We start from the raw sequence: 12,668 nt of genomic DNA on the forward strand, positions 1-12,668 counted from the left end.
GTCTGTACTTCTAGGTTTCCTGCTTTGCTCGTCTATACTGGAATGTTACAAGCCGGCTGATGTTACAGCGTGTGGTAACAGAGGAACTAGTTGTACACTAATCTGAAATGTAATGAAAACTATTTTGCTCTGCCATACACACCAAACACAGAGTCTTGGCATATCCAAGTTTGGATGTACTGCGTCAAATTTGCTATCGCACCGCATTCCAGACCACGATGCGAATGCAGACACACCCGCGAACGTCACTCAACAAACGATACATTCTATAGGCTCTCATGTAGAAGTGGTTAATATTCCACATGAAATCCATTCCTTAACTTTTCAGAATTGTAAAATGACGTACACAGATTATTGTATGATGAGTTTGAAATGTTTGTGTAACTTTAAAAAGAAAAGTCACTATAATCACTGAAGCTGTAATAATTATAACGATACAAGACATGTTAGTATCAGACTCATTTCTAACACATCCAGCAACTGCTTGGTCTACGGTGGATCTAGCAGGTGTTTAAAGTAATGTGCTTCGACGGGGGCATGGTCCAGTGCGTTGCTCTGAGAAGTCCGCCTGCAATCTCTTTCCTTATCAAAGTTGTCTTATACCAGTGAGCGACCTTCAGCGATGGTGAACTTCGCTCCCGCTTGACTCACTGCGATTTGCGTCGCGGCACCGCTGTGATAAAGAGCTTTACGTTAGTGTGTCAGTAGTTCTCCAGGCAACAGACTGGAACAGCATTCACAAGGATGGCGTCAACAGAGAGTGGGTACGCCACTGTATGTGTGGCGGAGGGTGCTTTACGCGGCCGCGTAAGTTCCACAGCGACCGGCTGCAAGTACTACAGCTTCCAGGGCGTGCCGTACGCCCGGCCGCCAGTGGGGCAGCTGCGGTTCAAGGTGAGTGACAGTAAAGCAATGCAAAAAAATGGCTATGAGCGCTATGGGACTTAACATCTGAGGTCATCAGTCCCCTAGAACTTAGAACTACTTAAACCTAACTAACCTAAGGACACCACACAACACCCAGTCATCACGAGAAGCAATGCACTCAGTCACGTACCTCGTATTTGGATATGATGGTACGAATCTTGATGTACATGCAAATGAAGACGTAGCCAAAATGTGAACACCACAGTGAAGAAGGCGCCCGCATCACCACCTGGACATTGTAAAACACTACAAAATAGTGGAGGTTCTGTCTATTGTATCAGATATTCAGATTTCTTCTCATTCCATTCTTGAATGGTACGTGGGAGATCTGACTTTTGAGTGTGTCTTATTGAGAGCAGTTACTATTCTACTCCTTTGTGAAATGCGTGACGTACGGTTGCTGTGGTTTCTATCACAACGAGACTCACTTAGTAACCATCATCAAAGGAAAAAAGTTTATCTATCATTTGCATATTATGTCATGTAATTTCAACGAGGCAGTATTATCAATGGATCTCTAGCACATCTATGTATCCTTTCTATACATGTGGAACATCAGACGTCGTTAACCGAAACCTTTAGTGATAATAAAGGACATAAAGACTCCAGAGCGTCATAAGTTCATAAAATATTTAACAGCTGTTGGAAATCGCTTAAAAAATTTTTAGCATAATTTTGTCGTAATGGACGCTACCGGAGGAATATTTGGCGGGCTGAAAATATTCGTAATTCCGCCTTCAAAAGGAGTTTTAAATATTTGTTAAATAGATTTTTGTGACATATTTAGTGACCTTCTGAAAGTGACTGCCAACGAAGTATTCTAGCATTTGAGTGATATTCTCTCTCCAGGCAAACTAGGAGGCGGTTATTCGCGCTGCCCTTCTTTGCACTCGTATGTGTTAACATCCTCCGTTAAACCAGACTGGTACAGACGGCACATTCTTGGGTCGTATTCCAGTTCTGGCTCTTTTGTGAGGTAATTCGTAGTTCACTTATCAACTACCCGGAGCATGCCATTTACTACGTGTACAGAAGAGGTTGTGTGGCCAGTCCGTCCCATGTCAGTAGTTTTGCTTCCATGCCTTTGCATAAAAAGTCTGATTCCAGTGGTGACTCAGAAGACACACTAACACAAAGAAAGGACGCACTACGAACGAATTACCTGAATGGGACGGAAATCGGTTGTTGTTATGTACTGTTACACACAAATTATTACAATTTCAGGAAAATTGGATGACTTATTCAAGAGAATGAAAGTCACAAATTGAACGCGTCATTAACGCTTTAGTCCACTTCTACCCCTTAAGTAAACAGTTATTCAGCTCGGCATTGACAGAGTTGTTGGATGTCCTCCTAAGGTATATTATGCCAAATTTTGTCCAACAGGAGCTTGCAAACCTCAATATCCCGAGCTGGTTAGAGGTCGATATCCGTAACGCTCATACGTTATCAATCTGAAAGAGATCTGGTGACTTTACTGGTCAATGTGGGGATTGGCAAGCACGAAGACAAGGAGTAGAAACTATCACCGTGTTCAGGAGGGTATTATCTTGCGCAAATGCAAGCCCATGATGGCTTGTTACGAAGGGCAACAAGATGGGGCGTAGAATACCTTAGACGTCCCACAGTGCTCTAAGGGTGCCAAGGATGACAACTTGCTATGAAAAGAAATGGCACCTCAGACTATCAGGCCTCGTTGTCAGACCATACCGCGGGCGATAGTCAGGTTGGTATTCACTGCTGTCCGGGTATTCTCTGGACACGTCTTCGCCCTGGAATCTCATTTACTGGAGCAGAATTGTCTTCAGTGATGCGTCCCGCGTCCAATTGAGTCCCAATGGCCAGCGAAGACTAGTCTGGAGACGTCCCAGACAATTATAGTTGGACAGAGTTTGACACGATATGCCTCAGGAGCACATCCAACAACTATATCAATCAATGCCAAGCCGAATAATTGCTTACTTAAAGGCCAGAGCTAGATGAATCCGTTACTGACTTGCTCTATGCTTACTATAGACTTCTCTAGTAGTCTTTGGCGTTGCATCTTAAGCCTGACGCCGCTGCGTCTTGGGACACCTGAACGGCATTTCCCGTGCGTGAATGGTTGACAATGAAAGGCGCCTTAACGACGTACATACTGAGGTGCAGAAGACATGGGATAGCGATGTACATATATACAAATGTAGGCAGTACCACGTAGACAAGGTATAAAAGGACAATACATTGACGGAGATGTCATTTGCACGCAGAAGATTTACGTGAAAATTATCAGAATTTCTGCGGGGAATGGTAGCTGGTGCTAGAGGCATGGGACATTCCTTTTCCAAAATTGTTAGGGTACTAAATATACCAAGATCCACAGCGTCAAGAGTAAGACGACAATAACAATTTCAGGCATTAATTCTTGTCACGAAAAAGACAGTGGCCGACTGCCTTTACCTAACCGAGAGCAGCTACGTTTGCATAAAATTGTCAGTGATAACGACAAGCAACACTTTTTGAAATAATCAGTTATTCTGAACGCTTCTGCAGTTCATTACATTCAAATTTTCTTTCAAGACCAAAAATTAAGCTAATTCCTCTCCATCATAGTTACATGTTACTCGTGTAGGGCTCCTTATTGCACTGCCTGGTACACTGCGAGTTTCTTCTACCGTAAGAAAGCGATGACTTGCATCTGATTTCACCTATTGCGCCCAGTATTTGCCGGCAGCGCCTCATCCATGTCTTGCCTAAGATGTCAAGGCAAGCATACAGGTGACTTCTTTCTCAACCTAACTGAAGTTCCTCTGAGGGCTTCCATTAGTCACCTCAATGTCTGAGGTGTTAGCTATTGCTGCGAGTACAGGATTAATAAGAGCGACCTCACTTGTTTGACAGGGGGGGGGGGGGGAGAACAATCCTGCAAAGTCCGGACTTTCACCTAGGGAGAAGTTACTCATTACATTCTCAAATGTGGTGAAGCTCAAAAGTCAAAGAGAAAACAGCTTTTTCAAAGAGTAATTATTATCCCATATTTCTCACCTTATTATTCAAATCAATGAATATTTTGTACTACACACTTTCTAAAGTAGCCTATGATCTTGCTCAGCGGCTGAGCGGCTTTCACAGAATGGGTTGATAATCAGGGGCTCGTATTGTTAGCCAACAAACAGAATTTATTTGTTGTGTCAACATACACTTTCTTAAATGGGACAATGCCTACTGATATTAACAAACTAAAAGCAGGATAAACTGAAATGTCAGTGGTGTCTGTTGCAGGATTTTAGTGCGACTCGTATACGAGATATCGTATGCAAAGAAAAGTTTCCACACCGACACTTTGTTGTGCCACCAATTTTGATTAGTCATTAGGTACAATGGTCTTATGTTTGCTTACAATGTGATGATGTGTTCCTTGAGTTCATTGAAACCTGCTAGTCAGTTTGTGAAAGTCGTGGGTGGATGATGGGATTTCCCAACGCAGAAGAGCCAACATGCTCATGGTGTATGGAGAGTGTAGAAAGAAGTCAGTTCGGTCTTGTACGGTGTATGCGGCAATATATCCCAATAGGCGTTAACCGTATCGGCAGTTGTTTGTCAACCTCTTCAACCTGTTACGTGAATATGGTAGTGTAACATCTAGGAAACATAACATAAGGAAAGAAGTTACGGCAGAGGAGGGGAAAAATTAATGTTTTTGCTGCTGTTCCATTTCATCCCCACAAAGAGTGGGGAAGGTTTCCTACGCATTTTCCATCGACATAGGTTCCATCCCTATCAATCTCTTTCCAGCAAGAGTTGCATGGAAACTATTATGAGAATCGTGTTAATTACTGTACATGGACATTAAGACAGGCCATTGCAGATGCATCATGTATCTAGTTTGGTAATGAAGTCACATTTACTAGTCAAAGCCTGGAAGACCACCGAAAAAAGCACTATTGGTCTGTTGACAATCCCCATTGGCATCGCCAGATGGTACGTCAGTGTCCATGGAGAGTAAACATGTGGTTGAGGGACAGTGAACCATCTTGATAGTGAACCATCAGCTTGTAGACCCGTTTTTCATAGACGGAACCCTGAAAGAGCAATGGTACTGCAGCCTCCTAACAGCCCATCCCCTATGGTTGCAGACTAGGAAGAACCTGTGGTACCAACACGATGGCTGTCCAGCCTGTAGTGCACGAAACACCACAGCATGTCTTCGATAATTGTTCCGAAATCGTATGATTGGACGCAGAGGACCAGTACCTTGGCCCACCATTTTCCCGGATTTGTCGCCTCTGGACATTCTGTCTGTGGGGACAGCTGAAAGATGCTGTCTACAAGGGCATACCAACTACTCCCGATGATTTTCAGCGACGTATTACTGCAGCCTACTCTGACATCTCCGCTGAAATACTTGCACGTGTGCCGGCCGGGGTGGCCGAGCGGTTCTAGGCGCTTCAGTCTGGAACCGCGTGACTGCTACGGTCGCAGGTTCGAATCCTGCCTCGGGCATGGATGTTTGTGATGTCCTTAGATTAGTTAGGTTTAAGTAGTTCTAAGTTCTAGGGGACTGATGACCTCAGAAGTTAAGTCCCGTAGTGCTCAGAGCCATTTGAACCAACTAGCACGTGTGCAGTGACCGTTCCATACCAGACTGGAAGTGAGTATTGGCCCTGTCGGTGGTCATTTTGAACAATCTGTGATGGTAAAATGTCATCTGGTTACTGTTCAGAAGCCACATAACTAGTGTATGCACTTGTTCTTTACTGAATGCTACCACAGATACTGTACAACTGTAGGTGTAGCAACTTTTCAAGTAGGATATCTCCTAAACGACTCGCACAAGTCTGCTACAAAGACGATTGATATTCTAATTTACGTTAATTGTTAGTGTCAGTAGTCACTGTTCCATTTAAACACAGCGTAGGTTTCCAGAATGAGATTTTCACTCTGCAGCGGAGTGTGCGCTGATATGAAACTTCCTGGCAGATTAAAACTGTGTGCCCGACCGAGACTCGAACTCGGGACCTTTGCCTATCGCGGGCAAGTGCTCTACCAACTGAGCTACCGAAGCACGACTCACGACCGGTACTCACAGATTCACTTCTACCACTACCTCGTCTCCTACGTTCCAAACTTTACAGAAGCTCTCCGGCGAACCTTGCAGAACTAGCACTCCTGAAAGAAAGGATATTGCGGAGACATGGCTTAGCCACAGCCTGGGGGATGTTTCCAGAATGAGATTTTCACTCTGCACAAAAAGTAACTTTTCCTAAATATTATTACAAACTGTTGATTGCCTCACAATACCAGCCCCTGACTAACTACTCATTCCGTGAAAACCGCACATTAATAGCACTTCCAATTTCTCAATATTTGCGGTGCAAGTTTTAGGTGATTCATACAGTACATACGAAGTGGAGCTGAAGCAGATACAGCAGAAACAAAGTATGCAGAAAGCGCCATTAGCAGTCACTTTGTCAACATATCAAACAAACCCGATAGGGGCAGCTCAAAAGAAAAAGGGTGAGGCATCAAATTTAAAGTAAATAAATATCAGTACCTAATCATTCAGTGTTGCTCGAGTTCCTTCGGCAGAATGAAAAATTATTTTAAAGCTCTCGTGTGAATGATTATAAATCTGCTTTTTTGAGATAGCTGCTGAAGTTAGCCATACATGTAAGGCATCATGTTTAAGTTAGGTGTTACAACAAAATCACACATCAAAGAAAGTTTTGCAGTTCTGAGAGTTCCGGAACCTGTACAGAAAATTGGAATAGAAATCTACATAAACATCATTTCAACCCATTTTATTGCTCATGAAAACCACACATTGCATGTTGTATCACCATACAGCGAGACCTTCAGAAGTGGTGGTCCGGATTGCTGTACTCACCGATACCTCTAACTCCAAGTAGCACGTCCTCTTGCATTGATGCATGCCTGTATTCGTTGTGACATACTATCCAAAAGTTCATCTCGGCATTATTGGTCCAGATTGTCCCACTCCTCAACGGCGATTCGGCATAGATCCGTTAGAGTGGTTGGTGGGACACGTCGTCCATAAACAGCTCTTTTCAATCTACCCTACGTATGTTTCATAGGGTTTATGTCTGGAGAATATGCTGACCACTCTGGTCGAACGATGTAGTTATCCTCAAGAAAGTCATTCACAAGTTGTGCACGATGGCGGCGTGAATTATCGTCCATGAAGACGAATGCCTCGCCAATATGCTACAGATATGGTTGCACTACCGGTCGGAGGATGTCATTCACGTCTCGGACAGCCGTTACGGTGCCTTACAGACCACTAGCAGCGTACGTCGGCCCCACGTAATGCCACATCAAAACGTCATGCAAGGTCCACCTTTCTACACTCGTTGTACAGTGCATCTAAGGCATTCAGCCTGACCGGATTGCCTCCAACACGTGTCCGACGATGGTCTGGTTGAAGGCGTATGCGTCACTCATCGGTGAAGAGAACGTGATGCGAATACTGAGCGGTCCATTCGGTATGTTGTTTGGCCCATCTGTACCACGCTGCATGGTGCCATGGTTGCAAAGGTGGACCTCGCCATGGGTGTCGGGTATGAAGTTGCGCATTATACAGCCTACTGAGCACAGTTTGAGTCGTAACACGACGTCCTATAGCTGCACGAAAAGCATTATTCAACATGGTGACGTTGCTGTCAGGGTTCCTCCAAGCCATAATCCATAGGTAGCGGTTATCCACTGCAGTAGTAACCCATGGGCAGCCTGAGAGAGGCATGTCATCGACAGTTCCTGTCTCTCAGTATCTCCTCCATGTTCGAACTACATTGCTTTGGTTCACTTCAAGACGTGTCCGCCCCCAGTAGCTGAGTGGTCAGCGCTACAGAAAGTCCATCCTAAGGGTCCGGGTACGATTTCCGTCTGGGTCGGAGATTTTCTTCGCTCTGGGACTGGGTGTTGTCCTAATCATCATCATTTCATCCCCATCGACGCGCAAGTCGCCGAAGTGGCGTGAAATCGAAAGACTTGCACCCGGCGAACGGTCTACCCGACGGAAGACCCTAGTCACACGACATTTACATTTTACTTCGAGTCGTCTACGCTTCCCTCGTTGAGAGCCCTTCCTGGCACAAAGTAACAATGCGGACGTGATCGAACCGCAGTATGGACAGTCTAGGCATGGTTGAACTACAAACAACACGAGCCGTGTGCTTCCTGGTCGAATGACTGAAACTGATCGGCTGTCGGCTGTCGGACCCCTCCGTCTAATAGACGCTGCTCATGCACGGTTGTTTACATCTTTTGGAGGGTTTTGTGATATCTCTGAACAGTCAGATGGACTGTGTCTGTGATACAACATCCACAGTCAACGTCTATCTTAGGAGTTTTGGGAACCGGGGTGACGCAAAACATATTTGATGTGTGAATTAATAACTATGTACCCTTTTACTGTTAACTTCTCAACGTTTCTTTAAAAGAGCTGTACTGTCCGTAACTGAAATTAATATGTCAGAATACACTTCCGTCGTTGAGAGCCCTTACTGGCACAAAGTAACAATGCGGACGCGATCGAACCGCGGTATGGACCGTCTAGGCATGGTTTAACTACAAACAACACGAGCCGTGTGCTTCCTGGTGGAATGGCTGGAACTGATCGGCTGTAGACAGTAGGCCCCTGCGTTGGGGATAGTTTCATCTCTAACACATCCCCCAAACTCTACACAATGTCATCGTGAGGTCAGGATTTGTGTAGCAGCCACTTTCGAAGTCATTATTCTATATGCTCAAGAATTTTGTGAGTATGTAAGAAGAGCTGTGAAAGTTGAACCGAAATGTGTGTGATTAACAGCGGCGTGCCCTATCATCACACTTTTAAGTACTGTAGTGCGTACACATGAGTATGGAAGACTTTGCAACATATTTGATTAAAAACAGCAGTAAAACTTTAGATATAATGCAGAGAAACTCCATTCTGTGCTTTCTTCACAGCCGCCGCAGCCCCCTGAGCCATGGACAGGCACCAGAGACGCTACCAAGGAAGGCAACGTGGCACCGCAGCTGAACTCTTTCACAGGGCAATACGTGGGCGACGAGGACTGCCTCTTCCTTAACGTCTACACAACAAAGGTAACTTTTGTAGGCGTCTAAATACTTTTAAAACAATGGAATTCGGATAGAGTTCTATGTTAATTGCAAATGAAACCAGAAAACAAGCTGTGTGTGGTTAGACGAGAAGCATTGAATGATTTCTAAAAATGATACTACCTACCGACTTAGCAAAATGCATAGCATCTTTAATTGTTAGGAAATGCAGGAAGACTAGAATGTGATCAGCGCTTAGTACATAGATGAGTCTCAATATAAGTAAATCTTGTGTGATTCGCGTAAGTTGACTAAATTACTGTATATCAGTAGATAAGCGAGCAATCGTACTGATACGAAAACGATAGAATAGAAGTAAGAGTGCGCAGAATTACAGTCTATCGTATTTTACTAGACAAATGGAGAGTATAAGTGACTGGAGTGAAATTCATAAAATGTTAAACATGGGTGTAATTCAGGAACTATATGACACTGAGAGAGGAATTCGTGGCGGGCAGCATAAAACCAGTCAAAAGACTGATCACAAAAGAAAACCTACATTAAACTGGGAGGGGTTCAAAAAATCAGCCAGTCGTTTGAAAATTAGGGACACGATCCCGGGCTTTTCCGTTTTCGCGAACGGTCTCCTTAACCACCTTGACCACACGCACAGTCCCCGACGACTCAAATTTCCAACTTATACACGCACTTCTGACGTAGTGCTCCCGCTCATTGCCCGTATCACTCTCAGCGATTCGCTGATTTCCGTAAGAGTTCGATGGTGTTGTGCATCTTCACTTCAGTTACATTTAAAATTAAGGAGTACATTTTCTTGTGGAACTCACAGTGCGTCCTCAATTATTGGCTGGAAGTATTCCAGTCTCTGTCTTCCTCTACAGTTTTTACCCTCTACAGCTCCCTCTAGTCCATGGAGGTTATTCTGTGATGTATTAACAAATGTCCTTCTATCCTGTGCCTTCTTCTTCTCAGTGTTTTCCATATAATACTTTAATCACTGTCCTGTTCGAAAGAACAGACATCGCATATATAATGCTCGTAGAGTTATCTCCTCCATGTCCGAACAACATCGCTTTGGTTCACTCCGTGACGCCTGGACACTTCCCTTGTTGAGAGTCCTTCCTGGCGCAAAGTAAAATTGCGTACGCGATTGAACCGCGGTATTCACCGTCTAGGCATGGCTGAACTACAGACAGCATGAGCCGTGTACCTTCTTCCTGGTGGAATGACTGAAACTGCTCTTGCATGGTTTTTACATCTTTGGGCGGGTTTAGTGACATCTCTGAACAGTCAAAGGGGCTGTGTCTGTGTTAAAATGTCCACAGTCAGCGTCTATCAACGGAGTTCTGGGAACTAGGGCGATGAAAACTTCTTTTGATGTGTGTAGGTCTCATTGACTCATCAAAGTAGCTGCTACCACATTTACAAAGTATTTTGAAATTCCACGATCTCTACGACGAAGTATGTCCTTATGTCCTTTACTGAGCACAAGAGTTGTTTAATCTTCTTGGCTGATCGAAAAAAATACTGAACACACCGCTTGATAACATTTTTTTTTTTTTTTTTTTGTAGATTCTAAGGAAGGAAGAAGTGCTATGGGCTGAGCAACTTGTGGTGATTGAGTCGCTCTTCGTGTCTGTTCCTTAGTTTCTTAATGTCTCGACCGCTATAGATTTTCATCCGGAATAAGTTTTTTAAGTCTCTGATGTCGATGTCTGTAGGAATTCCTTGTCAGAGTCTCAGGGTATTAGCGTATTTAAAACAGTAATCTTATGAAGCTTTTCGTATGTGATTGTCTGTAGCTGTTAGATAACAGGAAAAAGTATATTTGTGCCATCCGGTGTAGAATTGTATGTTTATTCTCTACCGGTTTCGATTATTAAGTCATCTTCACAGGAGAAAACAGTGTACAAAAATGGGTCAAAAATTCATTTTCGTCATACATGAACCAACTAAATGTAGAAGATATATAATTTTCATAACAGTCAACATAAATATACTGTGCTTTGGCACTTGATGGTAACTGCACACTTAAATTATTAAATGTGAGTTATCACCAAGTGTGCTTAACTGTAATTGCGTCAATGCACCAAGCGTTTTATGGTCTATCTTAAAACAGATTGTTATGACAGTTGTATATGTTCTAGATTTAGATGGCTCATATATGACGAAAATGTGTGTTTGATCCACCGATGTACACTGTCTTTCTCCGGGAAGGTGATTGTAATAATCAAAACAAGTAGAGAATAAACGTACAATTGTGTAGTTGATGACACTAAAATGCTTTTTTCACCTTTCTAATGGGCTGGATGATAAAAGTTTTGTGCACTGAAGTGATGGTCAGTATATGTTTGGTTTCCGGTAAACAGTTGCCCTAGCCGCCCGTCCGATTCTCGTTGAAGTAGAACAACTAAAACGGTAAATTTCCTTCTCTCTCAATCAGAGCTATGAACTTGATATTAGGGTACATACTATTCACGTATTCAAAGAACAAGTGTAGCACCTCGACATATGTGGCCAGATCATGAGTGTGTCGTCAAAATAGCCAAAAAAAGCAAGTTCAGTCAAGACGGAGTCTGCGAAATGCTATGTAAAGATATTGGTAGCTGCTGGAGACAATGGAAAATGCATGGCTACTTGTTGAGTCATTTCATAAGATTTATCACTTTACAGAAAGTAGTTGGTCCCAAATTTGGGCGAAATAGTTTGATAATCACGGGAGGGCAGTGGTTCGCTAATAATTTTTTTAACGAACGATTAATTCTGTTCGGAATGGTCGACAGTTTATATGCTCAACACAGTACCCTTAGCTTCCAGAAAATGTGGACAGCGAACGTATGCCGGTGATGGTGTGGATTCACGGCGGCAGCTTCACTTCCGGCTCCGGCAACGCAGACCGTTTCGGGGCTGACCACCTGCTACCGCACGGCGTGGTGGTCGTCACCGTCAATTACCGACTGGGCGTCCTGGGCTTCCTGAGCACGCAGGACTCTGTGCTGCCCGGCAACCTCGGCCTCAAGGACCAGGTGGCGGCGCTGCGCTGGGTGCGCCGCAATATCGCCACGTTCGCCGGAGATCCCGACAACGTCACCATCTTTGGCGAAAGCGCTGGCGGTGCCTGTTGCCATTTGCACCTCTTCTCTCCAATGACAAAAGGTAGGGTGCATACGATATTACTTGGCCCCTAGTTGCGCAAGCAGCTTGGTGGGAGAGATAACAACGATATTTGTGGGGACAATGGTTCAGATGGCTCTAAGCACTATGGGACTTAACATCTGAGGTCATCAGTACCCTAGACTTAGAACTACTTCAACCTAACTAACCTAAGGACACACACACATCCATGCCCGAGGCAGGATTAGAACCTGCGACCGTAGCAGCCTCCCGGTTCCCAACTGAAGCGCATAGAACCGCTCCTCCACAGCCGACTTCTATGGGGACACCTTTGGTGACAGGGCAGTGCAGTAGTATAGGTGCAGTTCTACAGCTTAAGCCTTCAGACAGACGCCTGTCTTGTAGAGCTTCTAAGTTACAGCAGGCGAATCTCCAAACGATCATGTTAACAGATTAAGCTAGAATGACCAATAGTTCCACAAGTCAACCCTTTATTAAAAATATAATGGGTTAAAATTGCAACAGAAGGAGCAATTTACGCTAAAGAGGAAAAGAAACTGGTACAC

At 44.1% G+C, this 12,668-nt stretch overlaps 1 protein-coding gene across 1 annotated transcript in view; it reads left to right on the plus strand.

Moving 5' to 3' along the window:
- Positions 1-668: 668 nt before the first annotated feature.
- The window catches only part of LOC126236515 (esterase FE4-like), a 67,078-nt gene continuing 55,078 nt past the window's right edge, over positions 669-12,668 (plus strand). The window contains exons 1-3 of the mRNA XM_049945881.1: positions 669-894; positions 8,878-9,015; positions 11,799-12,144. Of these exons, the coding sequence (XP_049801838.1) occupies positions 745-894; positions 8,878-9,015; positions 11,799-12,144 (634 nt within the window). The 5' untranslated portion in view covers positions 669-744. The remainder of the gene's footprint in view (positions 895-8,877; positions 9,016-11,798; positions 12,145-12,668) is intronic.

The sequence above is a fragment of the Schistocerca nitens genome, chromosome 2, assembly GCF_023898315.1.
Source record: "Schistocerca nitens isolate TAMUIC-IGC-003100 chromosome 2, iqSchNite1.1, whole genome shotgun sequence".
In the NCBI taxonomy this organism is placed as follows: domain Eukaryota; kingdom Metazoa; phylum Arthropoda; class Insecta; order Orthoptera; family Acrididae; genus Schistocerca; species Schistocerca nitens.